This window comes from Trachurus japonicus, chromosome 14 (assembly GCF_045865225.1).
Source record: "Trachurus japonicus isolate A0001 chromosome 14, Traja_1.0".
In the NCBI taxonomy this organism is placed as follows: domain Eukaryota; kingdom Metazoa; phylum Chordata; class Actinopteri; order Carangiformes; family Carangidae; genus Trachurus; species Trachurus japonicus.
Window position 1 is genome coordinate 10,467,454 of NC_140920.1, and position 26,557 is coordinate 10,494,010.

Below are 26,557 nucleotides of genomic sequence, written 5' to 3' on the forward strand. Positions count from 1 at the left end.
CTATTATGGTATTCTCCAATAGGCGGCGGTAGATGACCTCTCCAAGCCCGAGGGCTCAAAAAGAGAGTGGGAGGTGAAGTGAACCAAACATTTACACGCTCCGGGGCTTTTCATATTTCATCCAGAGGAGCGCATGGACCCGACGAGCCCAGCTCACGCACACTGCTGGTCGCTGCTGCCCTGGATGCTGCTGCTGCTGCGCTGATTGAGACAGGAGGGTTTCTTTTAATTCTATAGCCGCCGCCGCTGCAGCATCATCATCATCATATCATCCCACCAATTTGAATATAATATCGCACACGACAACACTGCTGCAGCAGCCGTGACAGTTTGAACTGAGCGGGTGGACCAGGCGGACGGACGGACGGACGGACGGACGCCGCCTCGCAGTGCACAGCAGCCGGGGGAGATGGAGCGGTGGAAAGGCAGAGTTGCCCTGGTGACCGGAGCCTCGGTGGGGATCGGAGCGGCTACAGCCCGGGCGCTGGTCCAGCAAGGCATGAGGGTCGTCGGCTGTGCCAGGAATGTCGACAAAATAGAGGTTGGCAAATGATTATTATTGAATTTACTCATTGTCATTAACAGCTGTGTGTGCGTGTAAGTGTGCGTGTGTGTAGTAAGTGTGTGTGTGTGTGTGAAGCCGGTCCGATAGCTAGCTCAACAAACGAGCTAGCCGCTAGCTAACGTTAGCTGTTACAACAACTTCAGCCAGAAGAAACCAAACCTGTGGTGGTGGCCCCGACCTTGGTCAATATTTATATTTAAAAAAAAAAAAAAGCAAAACAAATGTGGCTACGGAAGCAGCTGTTGTAGCTTTGTAAAATTTGAGACAGTGCAAGTCATTTTTTCATCTGCTTGCACATGTGCAACCAGTAAATTTGCTGTTATTCTTTTCTTTTCTCAGAGGCGACTCAAGTAATCTGAAATCTGGTGTCAGGTTAATGTGTGTGAGGATCATGAACGAAAAGGGAATGTGAATATTTGTTTTGCAAGTCGATTTACAGTGTGCGCCCCTAGATTTTCTGCATGCTTTCCTAATATTTTAAGTTAGGGGCCACTGTGCCCCTACTAAATAAATAAAAAAGTTAGTTAGTTAGTCCAGAGCCCTGATTTAATAGGTCTGATGTGTTATTCTATTAGATAACTAACTATACAAAAGAAGAAGTGTCTCATTACCCCTACACGTCTCTCAAAGGTGACATATAATACTAAACTTGATCTAAAATAACCATAAAGAATAACAGAGGTGTAAATCAAAGCTAAATCACAATGAGGTGAAAGACTGGGATGTCACATGTTGGCTTGTATGCAACACTGAGGTGGTATGTGATGGCACACAGTCCAGTACCTCCCACCAAATGAGGCAGTAGTGATGCTCCTACACCCACACACACCTAATCTGCAATAATCTCTGTTGTTATTAATCCTTTTCTTAAAAAATAAAACACTTTCTTCTGGTTGACCTATACTCTTGTGAGGTCAGAGGTCAGGGGTAGCAGCAGTAAGAGCTCCAAGTTATTATTCAGTGTCAGCTAAATGACTCTTATAGTATGGAGGAGGACACCTACTACCTGGTACTGGCTGTCCTGTGTGCCAGTAAGTAGTAGGTCGCCCTGTCAACCTCCAGTTGACTCACTGCCAGGGTTTAGTAATAAACCTGCTCAGGTAGAGTCACGTTACCTCACCAGTTTCCAAAGAGGAGGTGTCGGTGGATGCCCATCGGCCTTTTAAGACAGTCAGGGCGGGACCCTCACGCTTTAAGTCTTGTCGAGAGTGTATAATGGACAATGGAGCAAAAACCTACATTTGTACCATATGTGACTGTGTATGTCCATATAAATCTCAGTATATAAAGTGATATACTCCTTTTATTTCATATTTCCTCCCCTTAAACTGTGCTTAATTAGCTACAACCCAAAGATCTAAATCACAGCCACTGTGATATGAAAAGACAAGCCTGGTTAATTTAAAACTCTGTTCCCATTATGACTCTGAAAGTTTTTGTTGTCAGCTGCATTTTGAATGTGTTAAGTTGTGGTGTTGTAGTTCAACTTCTGTGACACACACATCCATTCCTCACACAAAGAGACTTTGATGGGAGCAGGATTTAAAAGTGGACGTCGCCTCCTCCAGGGCAAATGTCAGCGGCCCCACCCCACCAGCTCTTACTGTCCGTAAGCCACATAAGGCACAGCAGCACCTTGCTTATCTCGTCAGCCAATAATTAAGCCTTTACTCTCCTCACTCGCTCCACAGTTGGCCTAGCTTCTAGCTTCTAGCGCTAGGTTGCAAAATGCCTACTACAGCTATGTTTAGCCCCCCCCCCCTCCCCTCTTTTACACAGCTAATGTGTTTTTCATAAAGCAGAGTTGCGGAGCTTGACATGCCTGGGGTTGTTAACAGCGGCAGCATATTTTTATACTCAGTTGTTGTACTGTACAGTCGATGTCACCTAAGTACATGCTCGTTCACTCCTGTGAATAAAACTAGAACTACACAGTATTATTTTACAGTAGCAATCAGATTAATCATTTATTTATTTTTTCAAACCTGTACAGTACACTTTACACACCCACTAATGCACCTAGCCATGACAAATTCTTTTCAATCTGTTGTTGCTCCTTTTGCTTGAAAAAGGCCTGGTTGTTGTTGACAATTACTGAATATTTGGCGATCAGCTACTTGATCAAATGATTCATTGTTCCACCTCGGTTCAGTGCGGTGGCTGTTGGAGTCAATCCTACTGCTGTAGTTTGCGTTGACATAGTTAGAATAACAACAACATGAGTATGGCAGCAACATCTGTTTCAGGAATTCTTTTGATGACGGTATATTGAAAGTATGAAAACATAAACAGACCTGAACTGTATGTTGTTGCTGTATGAGTTTTTTTTTCTTTTCTTGATAGCAGTTAAAGAAAAAGCTCCTAATTTCAGTCATGTCTTGTTTTTCAAATGTAAGTATTTTCCCCACCTTGACCATACACAAGCACGCACACACGCATGCACTCATACATGCACAGAGTGGGTGTGAATTGCACAATAGATAGCCTCCCTCCATTCATACTCTGGTCACATGATCCTTCCTGTCAATAGTTAACTGCTGTAGCTAGTTTAAACGCTTGTCTGTGACTTGTGCAAGACTAAAAACAAGGTCACAACATTTAAATTCTTAATACGGCTTTTACATTGTGTCAGACCGCATTTAAGAACCGATTACATCACAGCCATTGTAATCTTTCCTGGCCCTTTTATCGTGGTTTGTAATATGTGAAATTAAAGTTTAGATTGAACTGACTCGAGGCCAAAGTACACATAAAGATCGCATTGTACAGAGTGACAAGTTTTCCATCTCTTCTTCTCTTCGATAGATTTCATCACTCGTTCAAGACCTTAGAGAGATGTCTGTGTGAGTTGGGGGACAAAGCCAGTATTGTACTCTCTCTGCTGTAAACTGGGTTCTTGCTGTAGTTGTGCCAAACCTGGCATGCTGCTAGTGGGGGATGCAAAGTGTCCGTCACTTTGTATTTGTTCTTAACTTCCCCTTTAGTGTTTTTTTTATTATTATTGTTTGGCGGGGAAATACAACTTTTATGATCAGATTGTCCAACTGCAATATTCTCATCCGGTCTCAATGACCAGAGCGATGATGGAATAGGTGAAATGCATTCAAATGTTATAGGTTTCAGTTTGGTTTTTTAAAACATGGACAGAGGGGAGTGAAGAGTTGTGGCAGCAGTATTGTTTTGTTGTCAGTGAGACTATGTAGTAGGGAGCGGGGGAGCAGCGAGCTGGAGAGAGACGTGTGGTCACCATGGCCTCTGTGCAGGAATGGAGATGGCGAGGCCGCATCCAAGAAGCAGCAACACAGCTTCTCATTAACTCTTGTGAAAAAACCAGAGGGAAGAAGCTTTTCTTTAGTTGGAAGAGAAGAAAAAAAATCTCCTCACAGTGCACACACACACAATGTATTTATTCTTTGAGGTTAGAAAACGTTTAAAACGTGGCCCCTGAGCTTCGGACAGTGCGGTCCATAATGTGCGCCATTGTATGTTGTACGCACATGTTCAGCACAAGCTAACGCTGCAGCAGCTGAGTCGAGTGGTGGTGAGGAGGGACATATTGTGAGATTGCTGCAATTTAGGAGGATTTTATGTCTGAGCTTACATCAAACTGAGTAGGAAGAGTACACCTAGTCACTTTTTTTTCTACTTGGACCATGAAGGCGGTCTGGCCCACATAGCTCATATCTGTGGGTTTATAGTATCTGCTTACCCAGCACAATGTGAAGCAGTAGTAAATGGAGAGTTATGGGAGTATGCACTTCTGCTGCTGATCACCACAACTTTTAATACTACCTGATTTAAAAACAAATATATTAGATTTAAGACTACCCTTTACTACATTTGGCTGGGACAATCCCTACTGTATAGCACCTATCATGTAGCAAGGCAGGAGTAAAAATCAGTTTGCTCCCAGAACTTGTTTTCACAAGTGTAGCTTAAAGGTAGGGTTGTGGATCTTATTCTGTGGCTGTGTTTACTGAATTGCTTGAAATCCTCTCCACACCCCGATTGCAACCAAGTAATTTAAAAGGATACTTCACCCAAAATCGATAATTCACCAATTTTCTACTCGCCGTCATGCCAAGGAAGGGTTCGAAGAACTTTTGGAGTTATCGAGGGGGATCCGGCTGGCAACAGATTTTCATATAATGGTGGCGTATTGTGCTCACTTTTGAATCGTCCAAAACACACACTATGAAACATCCAGTTGTTTGGAGTTGTTCACAGAGAGAAGTCTGAGGAAAGGGACCTGGACTTTTGACGTGTGTATTTTTCAAAATATGGCCTGCTAGAACCGTTTTTCCAGGATTTCCAACCCTACCTTTAACTACTAGTAATGAAATCTAAAGTATTTGCTGTTGGGGTTGCTAGTATAAATTTTATATAGCAGATACCTACAGTATAGCTCATAATTCATCTTTATGTGTTACATTTTCTGCAGGGCTGGTGTGGGGGAGATTAATGCCAGTGTTGCTGTTGCTGTGGGGCAGGGGAGGCAGAGGTTGGGCTTGGGCGGGGTCTGTCGCATAATCAATCAAATTCAGGGGGGCGCCTACAGTATGAGGCCAGCACGATATGAGGGAAAATCTGTAATGTGTGTAGTATCAGAGTTCAATATTGCAATGATGATGGTATGACTTGTTGTTATAAATAATAATGAAGTGTATGCATCTGTACAGCTGCTTTGACTTCCTCCACCATTAGGCGAGCCGACCGCACAGCAGTCACATGCTGAGTGTTAGTGTTAGTGCAGGTTTTCCCTAAGGTCCTTTAGGCTGATGTTGAGGTTGCAGCAGTGAGACAGTGAAGGTTGCCTCATCGGGAATAGTTATATAATATTGTGCATATATTGTAACTCATCAATACAACACGGCTTACGACGGTTTTTTTAAAAAGAATAAAAGAAAAGAATTTTAAAAGATAGTTTCTACAGCAGCGACAATAACGTGTAGACCAGAAGTATACATATGTACTCAATATCTCTCTGGACACAAATATAAAATGTCAATAAATAAGATTAGGCTATATTCCTGATGTGAGTGAAGCTCACTATCGGTCCTCTCCTCTGTGTCCTCCCTCTGCTGCTCATGTTGCCTTCAGGTAACGCTGCTGAGAGGTGGTGACTGCAGCTGTCTCATCCTGTAAGTGTTGTATAAAAGTCTGTGGAAAATCAAGCTGCAGTCTACATACACAAGGTTTTCCTTTTTTCAGCGAAAAACAATTCAGTATTATTAGCTTAACATTAGCTCACTGTTCTTTTGTAAAAAAAAAAAAAACACATTGCAGGTAGTCACAGAGCCACACGCTACATTTACTTTAACGGAGGCTTAATGTGAATGGATATAGCTGTCTAGATAAAAAAAAAAGGGTGTTAGTATTTTAAGTCCATTTAATAGAGTGAGCTGTCACTTCCTGGGTGCTTTGAGGCTTCACAGAGCAGAGGCGTCTGTCAAAACGCAAAGCTTTGGGTGTTGCAATTTTAGATCAGATAAATTTAACCAACATTATTTGTGATTTTTCTAGTGCAAAACAGAGAGGTTGTACAGAGAGAGCAAGAGATTGGGAAGAGATTCTGCTTCACAGATGCCCTGAGAGGGAGGATCATTACTGATGTCAAATGATTGAGCTCAGCGTTAAAGAAAGGCGGATTTGCATATGAACATCTCTCTAACCCGTAAAATCTTTTAGATGATGTCATTTGAACTCAGTGGTCAGTTTCTGCAATGTTATGAGACTTGGTAACTATAGACTAACACAGTATTGGATTGAGCTTTTATCTAACAGGCTGCTGATTGGCTGCCTGTTAATGCAGCTCTGCACAAAGCAGAGGCCTTTACACTTTTTTTTTAACTTGCCTAAGCAACTTTTATCTGAGTGAGTAAGTCCTAAAATAAAACTCAAAGCCCTTGGCAGGTGAGCCAGAAGGTTAATTTGAGACCTTGGCTGACCAGCTTTGATTTGGTGCCCAATCTGAAGGAGCTAAAAGGTGCTCAGTCATGCTTCACAAGCTGAGGTGACACAACAAAACTCAGGCAGTGTCTCTCTGTCTACAACTCCGAAGCTGTCTCAGTCACCTCCTGTTGGTTGTGTCTGGGCAGCCCATCTATTCACAGTGAATAGATTTCACTCTAGAAAGGATTTGAAGTGGGTCAGGTCAGACAGCTTTACTCTCTTTGTCTCACACCCTCTGCCTCACTCTGTTTCTATCTCTCTTTTAGTTTGCGTCCTGATTCTTTATGCATCTTTATTTGTTGATGTTCCTGTAGTATGGTGTGAAAACATGCAGATCGATGGTTGTTTGGACATTTCCCAAACCCACATTGTATTGCAAAAAAAATCCAACCTTTTTTTGCATTTAACATAGTTTCCTTGAACATTTGCATCACTTTGATTGTGGTTTTTTGGTGTTTGGTCGTTGGCTGAGTGAGAAATCACTGCACTGCTGCGTTGACCCGCACACTTGCTCTTCAGCTCACAAGCTTTTGTCTTACCCATACAGAAAAATTTTCCACTGACTGCATGTTTTCCATCAGAGCTGTGAGCTGACAGAGCCGTATACCTAACTAATAATCCCTCGTGTGTCCATGGATTCTGCCCCCAAGAGAACCAACGTTCACAGCACACCAAATAACAGCATGTATGAATCCTCCAAGCAGCAGTCCATAGGGACATCAATGGCATACAGATAGATCGATGAGAAATTAATTTGAATAAATGCATCTGTTTTCCATTTATGCAGGTAACGGTGCATTTGCTTTATCCGGCTACAGAATAGGTTCACATGATTTGAAAGGCCAAAACAAGGGTAGAAAAAAAACATGTATGTATTAAAAACATGTATTGTTGCACAATCCAATAAAACATCTTTGAGTCAAACATCTACATAAGAGGATGAAAGTCAGCTCATTAGATATCACATATCACATATCATATCATATTATATCATATCATATCAGCTTCTCATTTTTGAGCTGGATAATATAGAGCAGAGCGGTATGTGTTTCAGGCGACCTGTGCTGACAAACCTTTTCCACCGTCTGAAAAGTCTCACAAAGGATACTGTAAACCAAAGTGTCAACCTGCATGCTGCTACCGCTTGCAGCCTCAGCAGCAGTTACTCACCTGCCTTTTCATTCACTGCCCCATATGATAAGAGCCAAAAGAATATCTGAATGGATTGAGCATCAGGTTATTGATTAAAAATAACACATTCTTGTCATGATCTATTCAGAAACTATTACAAAATATGTGCTCATTTCAACTACTAACCTCAACACTACATTTGCCGTTTTTAAAATTCATCTTCATTTATTCCTTTTCTGGCTAGTTTTTCACAGCCTGCGCAAAATTTTCTGTTGTGTAGCTGAACAGGAAGGTGCAGTGGGTGCGAGACGGATTGATGCCTGTAGAAGAGCCAGGCCAAATCTAATATCAAGATTTCAGTTGTATTGATTAATTTCATTTGCAGCGCCTCTCCACTCAAACCCTGGTATGATATACCTACTCTTTTCTCCATAAGTCATTAGTCAAAGAGCATTTCTCAGACCAGTATAACTGCAGCACTGCACCACCAGCACAATCGCTGCACATGAATCTAAACGGAAAAAGCACTTAAATCAGGTAAATTTCACAGCGCTCTCTATGAATTACGTAAAACTCTTGGGTCAGACGTGTTTTTAATTACTTGCTATTGCTGGATCACCTGGGTCTTGCACAGTTAACAGTCTGATTTGTCTAGACAGCTCAGCGACCCCCATGCGTCATTCCCCCCGCACCACCACTGTGCTGTCCTCTCTGGGCTTATCGTTCAAGGTGTAAGGTTTACTGGCGTTGACGTTCCTTCCTTGGCCTCCTGCTATGATAGGTGGGGTGCTTCCTGTCCTGTCCTGTCCTGTTGAAGACTTGCTGGAAAGCTCCTCTCCGTGTGTGTGTGTTTGAGTGAAGATGCCTGTTGTGCAAACGAGGAGATGTCATGTAGCTGCTAAGTGCAACAGCAGCAGCAGGCCCGCACTTGTTACTGGATGTACACTCGCTCTCTGAACACTTTTTTAGGAATGCTTGTACACCTGCCCATTCATGCAATTATCTAATCAGCCAATCGTGTGGCAGCAGCGCAATGCATAAACTCATGTAGGTACTGGTTGGGAGCTTCAGTTCGAGTTCATATCAAGATATGCAAATATAATAAGTTAAATATTGTGTTGATGACATTGTGTTTTAATTCACATTCACATCAAATGGTGTGGATAAAACAATGTATACCCAGGAGAAGCACATTAGTAGTTATGCCTTAGACACAACTTAGAATAGAAATGGACTGCAGCTCATAAATAATTCCTCACCTTCACATTTAAACCTCCTGTGATCCTAATTGTAATGTAACCCACTTTTTACCCCACCTCTGCTCAGTCTTTTTCATCCACCCCAGCAACCAGGGTTCTTCGTTCTTATAGTTACATCTGGATCTTACAATAATATTTTTCCACTCTTTTTGTGCTCTTATTCCCCCTTTTTAAATATCAGTACAGCAAACACTTGCTTACGGTGTGTCAATGTTAGTTGACTTAAGTTAGGTACTACAGACCTAATTGGTGAGTTACATTGAAATTAACAAGTAAAATCATACGAATATAAGGAGATGACTACAGCATAGCTTGTGACAGTTGTGAGATCCATAGTGTGCCACTGAAATCCAGAAAACTAGCTAAATAAATATAAATACATGTACACACAATACTGGTCCGTATACACCATCACATCCATATTTCATGTGGTTTTAAGTCGTGATTTCCCTTGTTCCGTTACAAGAACACGATGCCTCAGCCTTTTATTGGTCAGAGTGGTGTTTCTAATGAATTACAATGGTGGGTGTACATTTGTAGCAGAGAGAGCAGCGTGAGAAAGAGAGCACGTTGTGGTGAAAGGAGTTTCTGAATCTACAACACAAACACAAAGACAACTTGAGTTCACCCAGTTCAATATTTTCATCTGGGGTTGGGGGCTGACAAGAAAGTATGCAAATTAGATTAGATTTTGGCTTCGACGGCAGCCAAATTGGATCTGTTGCTGGGTGTTTGTTTGATATTGGAAACATTTTATGGCTTCTCTAACCTCACATGCTGAATAGACCTGGTCCTGGCTGGCCCACTTTGAAAAAGGTTTTTCATTTTGGACCTGGTCAGATCAACGCTGTCTCCATGAGACTCGTCGTCTGTGTCTGTGTTTTTTTTGTGTGTGTGTGTGTGTGCTTGGAGCTGAAGTCATCATAAACATAGCATGCATCACGATTTTGTCTGGGAGGCAGCATCAGGGCCACCTACAGGCCCGTGCTGCTGAGAGCGAAGTCGGTTTACCAACAGCCAGCATCAGGTGCAGCAAAAACACATGACAGGACATGGAGGAGGCATGCACTTCATGCTGGTTCATGAGAGGAAATCTTCAGCCCTCAGCATGTTTCAACTACAAACAACAGAGATGGGAAGCCTTTTTTTTTATCATCTGACAGCCATGTGAATTCAGGAGTAAAGGCGGCTCTGTGTAGTTAATCTAGTACAGAGGCACTGCAGAAATGTCACCCTCACATCATTTACTTTCTTATTTAGCATAAATATCTGCTTCCGCCTCTTGCTTTTTTATCACTTTGGGAAAATGACATCCAACGGCACCGGTTACACCAGTCTGTTACACAACACCTGGCTGCCTGCTCTGTCTCTAGCCTGTCAGGATTATAAAAGCCTTTTCATTTAAGCCAACAAATACTCAGGCCAAACATGAGATGTCATGTGCTTGTAATCATACACAGTGTTTTGCAGTTTACTTACCACCCAGCAGCACTATATTTTTGAATTGCAGATATTTATGGGCTGATACTTCAATGCCTGGAACTCCCCAGAAGTCTGTCAATGAATGTAGTTACTAACAAGCAGTGTAATTATTTTCCTTATCTGCCTCGGCTTGATTAGGCTGTCCTGAGGGAAGTGCTGTAAAAACCGCCCAGTTCAACCTTTAGACCTTTTAGTGGCAGTCTTTCAGTGTGTAAAGCAGAGATAATGGCACAACCGTCCCCTCCGCCGCGCTGCAATTCTGTTATACAGCCTGCCGCCGCCTTTGACCCCCTCATGACTAGTTGCTCGGGCGAAACATGCATTTCCTCGTTTATTTTTATACCGCACAACAGCGGTTCAGTTGGATTATGAGTGATAAGACTTGAAGGCAGAATGAAGCATCACAACTGGATGTGTTACTGTTGTTGAGACCTTTTCTCAAACATTAAATGAAGATGTTTTCTGCCATGGCTTCAAACACCATCTTTGCTCTCTGGTACAGCACAGACTTCTGGTGTTTCAGCGTTTATACTCGCTGTACGTGCACGTGCACGGCCGTCCGCTGCCGCTGATCTCTTGCCTTCATACAATGTAAATCACACTGAGATCTGAATGTGTTATCATGAGTTTTAATGCAGTATGCTTCAGGTTTTGTTATCTCTCTCTCTTGCTCTCCCGCGCTCTCTCTCTCTCCTTCTGTTTCACTTTCTGGTTGCCAACCCTCCCTCCCCCTCTTCCTCCCTCCTTCTGCACACTTTCTGTGATCACTGGACAACAGTCTCTGTAATGAGGATGAAAATGCATTATGACAGGCAAAATTGTTTTGTGTGTCACAGGTACTTAAGAGACAGGACAGGAAGGATGAAGAGGGGAGGGGCTACGCTGGCCGAATAATGGCTGTCTGTTACATCTTTTGAGTTTTCTTTTTGAGAATAAGAGGGCACGGCGCCCTAAAATACAAGTCCTCTTTTGTCTGGGAGAACCCTTGAATCAATCGGAGACAAATATAATTTCTCAGCTGTCTCTGCTCATGTCTGTCGCCTCGTACTATTGATCTGGCTCACCTCTTGGAGCGTGTCTGCCTTCAGTGCTTTAGCATCTTTATTTTTATCTCTTCCTTCCCCCCACTCCCCACAGTGCTGTTGTGCTGGTCCACTTGCACCAGTTCCACGTGAGTGGGTGAATGATTGAACATGGTGTGGGACAGTGATGTCCGTTGCATTGTGGACCTTATATAACAGCCCGCTGCAGGGGTTACAGACCATGAATGTAACTATATGGGCATGCACACATGTGCGAGAGTGCCATGTGCGTGTATGTATGTACAACCATTACTGTCGCATGTAAAGGCTTTATGACCTGTTATAACACGATTTGTCTTTAGAATTGAAAGAGTTTTTTATCTTTCAGTATTGGTCTTATCACGACCGTCTGGGTAATTGCAAACAGTGATTTTTATTTGAGTTACAGAGGTCTGTGTGTCTCTGCAGTCTTTCATAACCACAAGACCAAACCATAGTATGTAACCGAGGAATCAGGTGACATGATAACAGGTTTGTGCTTGTAAAATATTTTGTAATCGATATTCAAAGAAAAAAAAAAAACATAAAGAAATAAAACTCGCACACCGAGTAGTTGAACACAAGCTGCTTTGAGAGAAAAATAGTTATATAATGTCATTGGTTGTGTCCATTCTGATTGATGTGGGTTTGTCCTGTGACATACCTAACCCTTCAGGTTTACTTCCCCACAGCTCAGTTAGCTGGACTGATGTGGAAGTGTGTCATCAAGACATAGTTTGTGGTTGTAATGCTTTACAAGCATGATTAGGGCTGGGTTTCAAAAATCAATTTTCCGATTCATATCAATCTTAAGTTGAAAGATCTGATATCGATTCATAAAATCCTCAAATCGATCTTTTAATGCATGCTGTTGCACTGTTGACTTCTGGAGTTGGTCATGTTAAATATATGCGCATTAATGTGACTACTTCTCAATTTAATGTAAACATGAATATTTTTAATATAACATCAGTTTTGATTAGTCAGGTTAGTTTAATCTTTGTACAATTTGCAACGTTAGTTTTGTCTCTCTAAATGAATCAATATCGAATCGAATTGAATCAGCACCTTGTGAATTGGAATCAAATCAACTTGATAGCGATAACCAGCCCTAAGCATGATGCTAATACACATAAAGCATGCCAAAGCCTGAAAATATTTGCTTTCAGTTTGGTTTGTGATGAATGAATTGTGTGTTGACAACATGTTCAACTATGAATTGTGTGTTGACAACATGTTCAACTATGAATTGTGTGTTGACAACATGTTCAACTATATTGCTGCTGCCACTGCACTTTCAGACTTGCCTGTGGGCAGAAAAGTGTAGTGCCATGCCATTTCTGTAGGCAAGGCCAGAAAGGGCTGGTACTGACCGCAGCAGTACAGCTGATGCCAGAACACACACACATTCTCACACACACACACACACCCACATTCACAGCCTGACACTTCCTGTACTTGGACCAAGATCACAGTCTGTTTACTGTGCTGCTCCTGCTGAAGTCTTGAGTAAAACAACTCATTCTCTCCCTGTAACAAAAGACAGGCCTGGCTTTTCCCTTTACGTTAACGTCCTTTCTGAATGAAGAAGAGCCCTCCATTAGTCAGTCTGTCTTCTCCTTCCGGCCTGAAAGCCTCTCCCTCCTGGGATTCAGGCAAGTGTGAATTTAAGAGCAGGGACTAAAAGCAGCCCAGATACTTAACAGGAACAGAGCTGTGATCACACCTTCACACAGTACTCACAGTGAAGGGATGGGACAGAGGGGAGAGCTCCACCTCTACACAACATGGTCAGAAGAGTTAGTTTTAGTCTTTACAAATGAGACAAGTGTTTTCAGTGTTTGAGCTTTTTGACAGCTTTATTCGGGTAATGCCTTCTCTCTGGATAATCCCAGTTAAACAGCTTAGAGGAAGAGCAGGGAAATCTGCACACCAAGTGTGAGATAGGATACATTCACCCACATTACGCTTTTTTTTTTTTTTTTTAAGAAAAATACCAAAGTGATCATTTTATCTATTTTCATTGTGATCATAAAGAGTGGGCCTCCCAGCATATAGCCTATGTAGTTTCCATAAGGAGCGGCTGCAGTAGGAGCTGTGATTAGCATAATGTAGTGTCTGTACACTTATCCACACTATGACAACTTTACACTTTATGTAAATTCTGGATGTACGCCGTCGTGAAATTCCAGGTATGAGATCATGCTGCTTCTTGTCAGGAGTTAGTTTTACTCCAGAAAGTTCTTCAGACTGTGAGTTGTGTATAGTAATAATTATATAGGCTACTTCCTGCTGCATTATACAGTACTCGACAGAAGGAAATTTGCAAAAACAAAAGTGTGGTTATGTCTTCATGGGCAAATGGCGTTGTGTAGGCCTTGAAGAAATAGTTTCAAAAGTTGAGGGGTTTATGCAAATCTGTTAATTGCATGGCTGAACAGGACTGGAAGGACCAGTCCAACCCTCTAACATGCAACATTTGATGTAAATTGCACGTCAACTTTGTTCAACCTCAGTTTGCCATTTACCACATTTGTCACAAAGCTTATTTGAGGCATGGACTTGTTGCTTTCATCCACAGAGAGGCAGAGGTACAAATAAATCCTGGCCTTTTTATATTTAGCCTGCTAAAAATACGGGCTAAACAGTTAAATCAGTCGGCTAAAAATATATTTTACGCAGAGAAAGCTTAAATATCTAAAAACCATCTGTATGGAAAATGATAATAATCTCCTCCACTTTTATTTAACTAATATTATGTAATGACCAGTTTATTACAGGTGATGCAGATTAAAGGGATAGTTGATAGTTGTGAAGATGTGTCAGATAAATAAGCATAAAGATCAAATAAGACTGAGTAAGCAGCATCAGGCTATTTTACCTCTGCTGAAAATATCTAATTGCAACTTCATGTTCTTGTAACCATTCCTCCAAATGTGCCAACACAGGTGCACTAGGTTTTGTTGAATGTACAAGTTTATGTTGAAGTTTTTAGACGGTCAGTTTTTCCTTTGGACATTTAATCCTCTTGGTCACACGTATGTAGTGTGTGACAATGCATCCTCCGTGTGTGCCACCGGCCCAGCCCTGTGTCACCCACGCCTCTCCTGTCTGACCGGCACCCAGGATGAGACATCAGGTGACTGGTGCAGCTGTGCCTAGCAGGGGAGGGGCGGTGGGGGGGCGGTGGGTCTGTGTCAGTTTGTATCAAACACCACAGTGGTGGACGGCCAGCTGACCTGGTTGGAGTGTAGCCCGCTTGTCCTGCTGCAGGCTCAGCCCAGCTGTATCCTGAAGACAGAGGCATCCCATCAGCCCGGAGCTCACTGCTCGTCATCTGGGGTCATGATTTGGATTTTTTTTTTTGGTTAAAGGTGGGATTTGGTTAAAGCTATTCTTTGGTATTATTATCAGGAAAACAATGTAATCACACTGGAGTGGTTGTGGTTACACTGGTGACTGACCCTCCACTGATGTGGGGTTGATTTTATGGCTGCATCTTCTCGCCGCTCTCTCATAGTCTAAGTCGGTAGGGTGGAGGACTACGACTTTTAATTACTGTGCTACAGGTTAATCATTTCTTCCTCTTATCTAACAGTAGGTGCATTTACATCGAGCTTAATATTCCAATTAAAATTGATTTAAAAAGCCCAAAACAGAATAAAAATGCTCCATAGAAACACTTGAAATAAACGGGCCTAAACCGAGTAAAATTAATTGGGTGCAGGGGGGTTGTTTAAACATTTTACTACAGTAAACCAATGAAAAGAAAAATTATTCAGCGTAAACAATTTAACCTGATTATTTTCTGCCCTTGAACCATTGCAGAGAGTTGGTTTTATCATTTTATCACTGAAGAATATAAGATGTCTAGACAATAAAGAGATAAAATAGGAAAGGTAAATGAATGCATGACTTTTGCCTTTGTGCATGTCACAGTGAGAAGTCGGTGCATCAGTCTGCCATCAGTATTGTAACATAGGCGTGTGCACACAGATAATATATTTGATGGTTTCCGTCTTCTGTGTTTTTCAGAAACTGGCAGCAGAGTGTCAGAGTGCAGGCTACAGTGGCACGCTCATCCCTTACAAGTGCGACCTGTCCAATGAGGAGGAGATCCTGTCCATGTTCTCAGCCATCAAGACCCAGCACAAGGGCGTGGACGTGTGCATCAACAATGCCGGACTGGCCCACAACGAGCCCCTGCTCAGCGGAAAGACAGAGGGCTGGAGGAACATGATCGACGTGGGTGTATCACAGACACACACAAACATTAATTCTTAGAAGGCTTTGTAATGGGGATGGGTAAAATTATCTCATCGGCAGCTGAAACTGGTGTCTCGTTAGAGTGGATGTAGGGTACTGTAAGAGTTAAAGCAGAAATGTTTGAACACATGGGCCTGCACACAAAGGGCCTTAAACTTTGGGTTAAACATTGGGGGGGTTAAGATCTCTGTCCATATAGGGATTTTTTTTTTATAAGCAAAAAAAGTCAGCGTATATGTGTCCTAATGTGTGGAAAACTGCAAAATCATTAACCTTGGTAAAAGGACAAAGCTGAGGCTTTACCTCTTTGTTTTGGCATTTCCATATTCGTTACAGTAGTAAAAGTTATTTCAGTCATTTACCACCATTATATGTAATGTCCCCCCCTAGATTTAGCTCTAGCCACTAGCAAATCAGCTTACTTGAGATAACAGTTCACTTGCTAACTCAGTGATATGACTATTACCTCCTTTTTGAGAGTCGTTTTTCTCCTTTTTATATGACAAACCAACTATTTAAAATTGTTTGTTGGCCTTGTGGCTCTTTTCATTATGTTTCTGAGCAGAATATGGGCTTAACCAATTATGACTGTTTATATTGGCTGAATTTGTTTTTTTTTTTTTTTTTTTGGGGGGGGGGGGGTTATAACCCCCCTAACCCCCCCATAAATTACGCCCATGCTGCACACACATATACACATACTCTCACACACACACATCCTGCTCCCCTCCCCTCACTGAGGCAGCCTCAATGGCTCTGAGGAGAAGTGCTGGCACAGAAGAGGGCCACTAATGAAAGCCAGAACCATTTCTCTTGTTGGGACTTTACATTCTGATTCATTGAGCTCTTGACCAGTGAAGACCCCCTGCTCTGAAGTCTGAAGTCTCCAGAGTCCTGCGTTCGTAATGCTTTGTCCATCTGTTGTCATGGCAGCACACAGGAATGTGTACAGCCGTGTATTTTTAGCCCGTGTTTAATCTGTACACTGACCTTGTTTGGTCACCTCCCTATCTTGACACCACGTTGGCTTTAACCTGCCATCTATGAGTATCGCCGCTGCACGGGCAGATTAGAGGCCACAGCCTGGACAGGGACAGCGGGTTCAGATGGTCTAACACACTGACCCACTGAACATCAGTCGGCTAATCTGATAGTGTTATCACAGGGCATCCTTTCATGTGATTTCACAATATAACACAATTAGGCTCTGCATCATAAATAGATAGACCGATACATGAACGGTTGAATGAAGTTTGCCGTCTTCACCCTCCTCTGCAGGTGAATGTCTTAGCCTTGTCTATCTGCACACGTGAGGCGTACAAATCAATGAAGGAAAGGAATGTGGATGATGGCCACATCATCAATATAAACAGGTAAGATAATCTATGCAAACTGTCTCCAAATCTCAGAGCGAATGTATAGATTAATCTGAAAATACCTCGGTCAGTTTGTTCAAGTGATTTTTAATCCAGCGGGCATTAAGCAAAGCCACCACCTGGCCCCTGGTGGACATGGGACAAACTGATAGCAATTTGGCATCGCCATCATAGTAATATTGGATTTATATTGACGTTGTGAGAAATCTTGCCGTGGAAGTCAGCGTTTTAAAATGACATGACAAATATATCACAGGCTCGATTTGGACTTCAATCAAGGTTGAAGATACAAAAAAAATACATCTTATATCTCTTCTTCTATTATCTTCTACAGTATGGGTGGGCACAGAATGGTACCAAGTGCTGATGAGCATTTCTACTGTGCCACGAAATACGCTGTGACTGCTCTGACTGAGGGGATACGACAAGAGCTGCGAGAAGCAAACACCCACATCAGAGCCACGGTAAATTCAGAGCGTGCCTGGGTCACATCCATGAATCCAATCACTAGGTCTTTACTTTGAAATCAGATACTGTGTTTTCGTGACAGCAATAAGCAGTACATTTCTCCCTCATTCCTCTCCTCTGCAGTGTATATCTCCTGGAATAGTGGAGACCGAGTTTGCCTTCCGGCACCACAACAGCGATCCAGAGAAAGCAGCTGCAGTGTATGAGAGTATGAAAGTAAGAGAAACCAGATGTGTTTCAGAAAATGAAAAACAACCCAGGTACTTTTCCATCACTTACACCTCTTGTCTCAACTTTTTTTTTTAGTGTTTGAAAGCAGAAGACATAGCCAGTGCAGTCACATATGTCCTCAGTGCCCCTCCTCATGTCCAGGTGTGTCTTTCTTAACCCTCTCTTGCTTTTCATACCTTTCTCATGTGCGTTTTGCTTTCTGTATTGATCTTCTTTGTTTTCCCGTTATCAGATCGGAGATGTGCAGATGAGGCCAGTGGAGCAGGTGTCATAGCAGTGAAACGGGAAGCTGCAGGAGGAGCAGACAGCAGCCACGGTGACTCCTTAGCGACCTCTGCTGGGCACGGGAGGGGGGAGGGGGATACAACAAATCAACTACAGCTGTTTTGGATCTGCAGGGATGTGGTCAAGGAGGGCTGGAGCCTTAAGGAGGCTGTGCAAGGAAATGAAGGGTGTGGACTTTAGGAAACCACTACGAAAATACTACTGAATGAAGCAAACTGGTATTTGTGAATTATCGCGCCCAGTCCTGAGCTGGGCTGAGTCCAGACTACAGTAGGAACAAATAACAAAGGAGAGTTGCTGCTGTGCTATGTGGTCTGTACATACATCTGTACGACCATCACTTCAGAGGGAAAAGTATGCCATTGATTGCACATTTTTTTTCTGTTTTTGTTTTTGTAGGTCATATGACATATCTTTTTTGAAATTAAATGGAAAGAGTAATTGCTGTTTATATTTTTTTTACATAAATATTTTAACTTTTGATCATAGATAGACATGGTCTCATACTCACTAACCATAGACAATATTGTCTCATACTCACTGTATCTAACCGTCAAAGGTCTGTCCATCCTCCCACCTGTACTCACCATATGTTTTCACAAACTCATCCAGTTACCCTTGTTTGGATCGATCCAGTTTTCAGCCCCATATAAGAAAATCAGGAAAACTATGAGAGAGAGATGTCTGATAAGCACATGGGTTTCTATAATCCACCTTTTGCCTGTGTAATTTCAGTTCTTCTGCACTTTTGATTCATTTCTGCGGCGTTATAAGACAGAAACACTGGCAACTCATGTAGGCGAGGAGACTAATTCAGTGCACATGTATACCTTAGAGATGTGTACCTTTCAGTGGAACTTTCTCATTAAATTAATAAATAAAAACTGTTCCCCAAATGTCAGTTGTGTTGTGTTGTGTTCGCCAGACCTTTGCAGAAACGCGACACAAGCTGTGGACTTTGTGGCATGTCTTTATTACACCTCATACGACATGACAAGAGAGTTGCATGACCCATATACTCATCTGTTAACCATCATCATATATCATTTTTATCAGCAGTGCCCTGTTGCATTTGACCTAATAAATGAGTCAGCCACATCGAATTGGGCCAAAGTCTTTTATGTTTTATGGGAAGTTCACCTGTTTGAACTGAGAATATTAAATAGTTTTATCACTAATATGTAATTGGTAAGTCTTCTGTGTCTTTTCTCAACACAGATTTGTCAACCCTTAAGACTGTATCAACATACATGGCCAGAAGATGGCGCTCTTCTCAATGTAAATCCTCAAATAAGAACAGTGAAGCATGTGTTCAGCTGGGTTGCCACTCCCTTGTAGTTCAGAGCGGACAGCAGAGGAAATGCCGCCCAGATGTAGAAAATCCACACAATAACAGATTCTAAACACGTATCTGACCACAAAATCCTGAGATATTAAAAATGAACAATATAATCAAACACTAAGTTCAACAAAATCTCAAATCAAAGTCACTGGCTTACAAAAAAATGGCCATTTTAAATTATCTGCACTGCAGACATGCAGCAACACGTTTCAGAATCATGTAAATAATTTTTATAGTACACTTCTGTTTAATTTTTTACAGAAGTTCGAGGTTTAAGAGACTGATGACAGACAATTTCTGGTGAACATGGTGCACTGGTGGTGCAAAGTTCAGAGGTAGACGATCAGAAGTTTGTCTGACCGGTTGGTTTTTCACGTACAAACATGCTGGAGCTGATGACAGCTATGACTGGATGACTGTCCCTCCCTCCTCTCTCATAATACGGTGTTTTTGTCTTTTCATCCAGGCCATACGGTATGATGGACTGCTTCAGTTTCTGTTGGAGAAGCGTAGCAGTAATATATATTAACATACAACTTGGGTTTATATGAACATGATCTTTAGATGCAGTGACTTGATGAAGGAGAAAAGGCAAATGTTAAATATAGATCACCTGCATGAGTGAGCCAGGTAGTACCCACAATGTGTGAATTGCACAGAAAGGAATCCAAATGATGGAGGCCAGGGCAATGACCCACCCGACCCCCTGAGCCCAGGGAGGGAAGACATAGTCCCCATAGCGGGCTGGTTTGAACTGGATGATGGAGAAAATTAGGATAACCTGCAGAAACAAAGATTTCATTAACGGCTGTGACACTTTAGAATAGAAATCCTGCTGATTTATATATTTTTAAAAAAGCTCCCTGACTTACAGTTATCAGCACAGGAGCAATTATCAGCCAGCACAGTCTGAAGAAGATATTTGCTCTTCTCCCAGTCATCTCCTGCAGGTTGTCTGAAAGTCGATTCACGCCTACAAGAGGAAAATGTCTTTAGACATCACTTTGCCAGTTTAGCAGACACTGACAGCCTCTTTTGCTTCTTTTAGTTGCAACCTGACAGAGTCTTAGAGCATGGTAGTTTTGAAAACTAAAATTGGATACTACATATTGGCTTAAATAAATCATAGAGAGCTGTTGTCTAGTTTCCAAGGAACTTTGTATCATCACATTAACAGGACACCAAATAAGGTGTTAGGTGAGACAATGATGACTTGGTCTTGGACGTTGTTGGCGAACCAAGCATGTTTTGCTCACCATAAAACCAGCAGACGGCTATCACCTCAAAGAAGGCCAGGAACATGATGGACACTATGGCAGTGTAATGGTCCATCAGCTGGAAAACATAGATCCCCCCCTGGACAGACAGAGGAACGCTCTTTAGGATGGTATGAAGGGATGAGACTGAAGTTCTTGCAGTTTGGTTTGATTGATAATATGATTAGAGGTTGCTCAGTCAGTGAAAGTGTGTGTACCTGCATGACACAAGGAATTCCTAAAAGGCTGGCGGCACAACAAAGAGCCAGAACAAACAGCTCCTTCCGCTTGAAAAATGAGATGATTTGTTGATAGAACTCGTCCAAGAGACTGGTCACCATCACTTCAATCATTGCAAACTGGCAACAGAAGAAAAAAAAAAGATACTCGAGTTATTTTTGTGTAGACGAACTTTTGAGTTAATTCTGTCTTTTCTTCTAAAATGACCAACCTCACTGTCCAGTCCGAGGCAAAGCAGCATGAAGAAGAACATCACGGCCCAGAGCTGGGCCACTGGCATGTTGGCAAAGGCTTGTGGGTAAACAACATAGACCAATCCTGGGCCTGGAAACAAAACATTGTCAATGCATCAAGATCCTTCAAAATGAATGAACTGTGACATGAAATCATAGAAACTGTGACAGTGTTTTTACAGCTTTCATCCCGTAATGGTACTGTATGGCCGTTTACAATAAAGTATATGGATGATTGACATTGCATGCATCATGTCAGCATAAGAACTTGCTCTTGATACAAAGGTCAAGAACATCAGTCAGTTTCTGTAACAGCAGTAAAGTATGAGTGGCTCATGAGATAGCTTTTTTTTCAGTTTGAATTTTTTACTGAATCATGGTGGTTTGAATTGTTTTTATTGATTATTTTATTTAGCCATTAAGACTCATATTTCATTTGGTTGTAGCTTGATGAATTATTGATTACCTCAACTATAAAGATGACTAAAACAAATGTACAGTACCTGGAAGAGGAACACTGTCTTCTAAGGATACTGAATTAAAATCCTTCACATGGATGAAATATCCTCTTCTATACATTACTTGATATAATACATTAAATAAACCAAAACGTAGTATTTATTCTATTATCTAACTCTTATAGGGGAAGGGGCGAATTTCTCCAAATCAAAGCCAACTCAGTTAATCTTATTATCACTGTTTTCTTACCATCCACAGCCAGCTGGCTGACAGGAATACCCTGCAGATGAGACATGTATCCAAAAGCAGAGAAGATGACGAAGCCTGCCAGGATACTGGTGAGGGAGTTGATGATGGATATGGTCAGGGTGTCCCTGTGGGGAGAGAGAGAGGATGTTCTTTATACCGCTGTCTTACTGCCCAGAATTCATTTTTATCAGCACTGAGGAGGTGTGGGGGGCGGGTGGACGAGGACTTCTGGGTTATTACTTCAAAACGTTGTTGTTGAAGGCGTTGTAGCTGGACATGGCGATGAGGGAGCCAAAACCAATCCCAATGGAGTTAAAGATCTGAGCTGCAGCATTCACCCACACCTGCAACACAGAGAGGTGTTCATCCAACAACAACTGTTTATAAAAGCTGGTCACTGCCAGAACCAATAATGATATCTATGTCAATAAATCTTTATCTGACCGTGCTGGTCAGGTCAGACAGAAACAGTATATATATTTATTTCCACTTCCTGGAGTGCTCTCTCTTCTCTCTTACCTCCACTGAGAGCAGCTTTTCCCAGTCTGGCACAATGAAGAATTTTATTCCATCTAATGCTCCAGGAAGCTGCACATTGTTGATAAGCAGGATAATCAGGATAATGTACGGGAACAGAGCCGTGAAGTACACCACCTATACACAGACACAACGAGATGTGTTAGACGCTGTCAGACTTTCTCTTCACTCTCATTGTCTCTCTGTTTCTTTCCTCACTTTGCCCGTTGATTTCACCCCTTTGAAGATGCAGAAGTAAATAATGATCCAAGCCAGGATGAGGAGGAGGAAGAGTTCCCACCGCAGCACGCCTGACTCCTCCACTCCACTAGTCTGCTGCAGCATCTTAAATCTTCAAAGATGCCAAAAAACGAGATGAAGGAGAAGCAGAGGTTAGAAATGAAAACAAATGAAAACAAAAATTTCAATATGGGATGTAAAATTTAGTCACCAGTTTGACACGGGCTGAAACAGCTGAACATCTAGGTTCATTACCATAAAACAGGTATTCATGACTGCTAATGAATTTGGTGTTCCCCAGTATTTTCCTCTGATATTACCATAAGGATAACATACCGGTACTCCTAGTATGTCATTTGGCCTACATAATGTACTTATATTCATGCATGGATTGCAACCAAAATAGATTTTATTCAGATGAGGTCAATTGTCATGTGACTAGACTGGGGATAACAATACCTAGCCAGATATTGAACGAAAATGACGGGGTTAGGATTATGGCAGTGTATAATATTAACAGTGAAGGTTTGACATATATATAAGTGCAGAGATTGGCTGCTAATGATTTTGGCGATCTCATACCCTTTCATTGTCTAGCAGGTGCAAGTTCTCACACATACAGTCAACATCCTCAAGAAAGATGGACAGATTTTGGTGCAGATGTTTATGGTCCTCATGCACCTGAACCTCTGAGACCCCTGACTTCTCATCTTGTGCTACCAACAAGTGAAACTTTTGGATTTGTCCAAAATCTCAAAACAAATTAAACATCAAAAAGAAAAAGAAAAAACACTAATGTTTTCACTAGTCAGGGATGACAAATTCAGATCCAGATAATTTTCTATAAGTGATACAACATGCTGACCTACATTACCTCAATGCAGAAAATGTTCCACAACATGAAAACTCTTCTAACCTAATTTGCCCTCATTGTGACTCTAACCTCTTTTCAATCATTAGCTTCCCTGCAACACAATAGTTAAGATCAAACGATAATTTTGGACATGAACCAAAAGTGTTGCAGCCTAACAGAGCCAAAAGTGTGAGGGTGTGGACTGGCTGAATCTGCTGTCACACACAAACAAAGCAGTTTCCTCTGATGTGCAGAGATGAGTTGTTACTGCTGATGCTTTATGGAGAAAAAAAGGACAAATTTTTGCATGTTCACGTGGATTTCCTTCCACAGTCCAAAGGCCTGGGAGTTTTTAGACTCCGAGTCAGGTGTGATTGTATCTGTACAGTCGTAGCTCTCTAACTGGATTCTCACAAATGAATGATTTCCAAAGGAGTCGGTGTGAAAGTGTGGCCTTCACCACCAATAAACATTAGTTAGTCTTGCTGACATTTTGGGTTAACTTACACTCTATTCCCACATGTTTCAAGTAAAATAAGTTAATCAGTAAACCAATTAGAAAACGCAAGCTGTCCTTTCACTCTCAGCCAAACAGCAGCCAGTCACAATGAAAAATGCAGTTATTATGAAACTCTCCAGCTTGTCATCATCACATGGCATTAGATCATGGATAAAGTTAAAAGGTTAAAGGAAAAAAAAAGTGTCTTGTCATTTCACACTATCTATTTGCCAACATCTTATCACTAACCTTCAACTTCAATTACTTTGACTGATATCTCCCCCACGAATGTGATAAGACACAATTTCAATTCAGTTTTACATTGTAAAATGTATGTATAGGCTACCACTAGTTTTTTTAAGTAACATAGCCCTCTGTCAAATTCCACTGTTTTTTTTTTAATCCTGCTGTAACGTAATCATTATCTAGTGTAGGTTTGTAACTCTGTGAGACAGTACTGGATTCTCCCACACAGTGAAACGTACTTGAAGAACTCCTGGCTGGCTGTGGAGGAGTAGCTGCTGTTGGTGGCATGGCTGGTGCAGTTAGGTGTGTTCCAGGTGTGGTTGCAGCTCTGCCATGGCAGTGGCGCCTGGAAGGAGCTGAAGAGATAATAAAGGGCCCAGGTGATGACAACATTGTAGTAGGTGCACATGATGAAGGAGATAGCCACTGACGCCAATCCCACTCCTACGGGTTTGACAAGAAATGATGTCAAAATGATGTTTTCATAATGCAGACAGGGGGAGATATCCACGTTGCAGTTGTATGGACACATGGATCTGACTGGAAACATTCATTCATGGCACATGGTACCTTTTAACAGTGGGCAGACATTAGACAGAGCGTGGACAGGCCCTCTCCGCATGTACTGGCCCAGGATCAGCTCCATGTAGAGCAGAGGGATCCCCAACACCACCAGCATGAACAGGTATGGCACCAGAAAGGCACCTGGTGGGAAATGAGTCAAATGTCACGTATAATATGCCAGCAAAGCAGGGCAGGGCTGCAGTTTTATGGTGTCCTCTAATCTTTAACTTCTAAGAAAGTCATCAAGACCCAGGTCATTAGTAACTTTATAGTTTAATTATCATAAACAGATTTCCCATCATCTGTACACGTGCAGAAATAATTACAGAACTTGTGATCAAAATAGGACAATTTGAGCATTTGCTTTTACACAGTCAGAGACGAGCTAAGCCAAGCTTACTAACAACACATTATGTGAACTTTTGGACCAAATTTAGAGACCAAGGTATATGCAGTGTCTACAGAGAGGATCTAGTTTCATATTTCTGTTTTATGATGAATTGTCTTGTTGTCTCACCTCCTCCACTCCTGTAGCAGAGATAGGGGAACCTCCAGACGTTGCCCAGACCCACAGCGTAGCCGATGCCAGCCAGAGTGAACTCTATCTGCCTGCTCCATGTTGGTCTGCTGAGGTGTTGATCCATGTCTTGCTCCTTTTGTCACCACAGTGTTGCTCGTCTTGACCCAAGCTCGGTGGAAAAGTTGACTGGAATTTAAGTGACTGTGGGTGATATAACCCTCCTTTTTATTATCCTTAATGATTAGCTTAGCAGAAACGCTTCAGTATGCAGCTGCTTCAGCACTCACAAAGAGGAAAACCTCTGTGTTTGCTAACACATGTCATAAAGCTCCTCAGATTTGTTGTTCTGAATAAGATATACAGGGGTGAAGAAAAATGGGTTTTTTATGGACCTTGTGCAGTATGCCACACATGACTGTCTGGAAAACTTACACAATTTGTTCTCAGCAACACGTGCGGTAACACAGATTTCAGGTGGGGTCACTGAGGTCAAATAAACCACATTCTTCTCACAATGACCTTTATCGTAAGTACAGGTATGGATAGTGGCTCTTTGAATATATAACCACACACAAAAAAATCAACAAACAAACCCACACAGCAGATTTCCATAGAGCGTTAATCTATTTGCCTTCTCTGTTTGCACTTGTCTATGCAATTATGCTGATGTCCCACTCAGATATTTTATTGATTTCCTGCCCTACACCACTCATGAGAGAGCAACAAATGTAGGCCTATCATGTTGACTTAGATAGGCCTATTCTATTTGGAAATTGTGAAAAAAATAAACATTATTAGGTGAATGCCCTAAGAATACAGCACATAAACATTTCACAACACAAGTTGTTGCAGGCAGTCGTCATGTATCAACCAACATTCATGGCACACAAACTGAGGGACAATGAGCATTAAGAAAGGTGGGAATGTTTTATTGCGTCAAATAAATGAAGCTGGAAAAACCAGTATGAAGCATCCCTAAGGGAGCAGAGTTAAAGAGGAAGAGTCTGCTGCAAAGCGGGTGTATAAGGGTAACACCAGGTCAAATAACATACCTCCAGTCTCTGTGTCAGAGGCAACCCTTGCTAGAAGAAGGGATGTGGTGCAGGAAGAAGCCAATGTGATGGAGGAGAAGTAGACAAGTAAAGGTAAAGCATGTGGGGCTGTGGGATGGTGACACCCACCATGACATGAATCGAGCAATTGTGGAGACTGGAAATGATTAATCCACCTGCTGTTTTGATCATTCTTGGTAAAGGACCAGCTT

The 26,557-nt window shown here is 41.9% G+C and overlaps 2 protein-coding genes across 2 annotated transcripts; one reads left to right on the forward strand and one right to left on the reverse strand.

Annotated features, from left to right (window-relative positions):
• Positions 1–119: 119 nt before the first annotated feature.
• Positions 120–18,972, forward strand: dhrs11a (dehydrogenase/reductase 11a). The gene is made up of 7 exons (XM_085797451.1): positions 120–541; positions 15,486–15,695; positions 16,995–17,089; positions 17,427–17,556; positions 17,684–17,776; positions 17,867–17,932; positions 18,024–18,972. Exons 1-7 carry the CDS (start codon positions 410–412, stop codon positions 18,063–18,065), a joined length of 768 nt encoding a protein of 255 aa, XP_085653577.1. The 5' UTR covers positions 120–409; the 3' UTR covers positions 18,066–18,972.
• Positions 18,973–19,027: 55 nt separating this feature from the next.
• Positions 19,028–25,454, reverse strand: LOC146974279 (sodium- and chloride-dependent GABA transporter ine). Its single transcript, XM_085797444.1, has 13 exons — positions 25,291–25,454; positions 24,780–24,914; positions 24,449–24,653; positions 22,591–22,723; positions 22,375–22,509; positions 22,096–22,199; positions 21,856–21,980; positions 21,126–21,238; positions 20,893–21,033; positions 20,675–20,774; positions 20,291–20,391; positions 20,032–20,199; positions 19,028–19,914 (listed from the first exon to the last, which is right to left on the reverse strand). Exons 1-13 carry the CDS (start codon positions 25,415–25,417, stop codon positions 19,762–19,764), a joined length of 1,740 nt encoding a protein of 579 aa, XP_085653570.1. The 5' UTR covers positions 25,418–25,454; the 3' UTR covers positions 19,028–19,761.
• Between the last annotated feature and the right edge of the window lie 1,103 nt (positions 25,455–26,557).

What these genes read in the sequence shown, in the direction of transcription:
- dhrs11a (XM_085797451.1), top strand. Translation starts at nt 410, where the DNA reads ATGGAGCGGTGGAAAGGCAGAGTTGCCCTGGTGACCGGAGCCTCGGTG. An exon ending in GCTGGAGGAACATGATCGAC is followed by an intron (nt 15,696 to 16,994) that starts GTGGGTGTATCA and finishes CCTCCTCTGCAG; the next exon opens with GTGAATGTCTTAGCCTTGTC. An exon ending in GTGCCCCTCCTCATGTCCAG is followed by an intron (nt 17,933 to 18,023) that starts GTGTGTCTTTCT and finishes TCCCGTTATCAG; the next exon opens with ATCGGAGATGTGCAGATGAG.
- LOC146974279 (XM_085797444.1), bottom strand. Translation starts at nt 25,417, where the DNA reads ATGGATCAACACCTCAGCAGACCAACATGGAGCAGGCAGATAGAGTTC. An exon ending in CAGCCAGCTGGCTGTGGATG is followed by an intron (nt 21,239 to 21,855) that starts GTAAGAAAACAG and finishes TTTTGTTTCCAG; the next exon opens with GCCCAGGATTGGTCTATGTT. An exon ending in AGCCGTCTGCTGGTTTTATG is followed by an intron (nt 20,392 to 20,674) that starts GTGAGCAAAACA and finishes TTCCTCTTGTAG; the next exon opens with GCGTGAATCGACTTTCAGAC.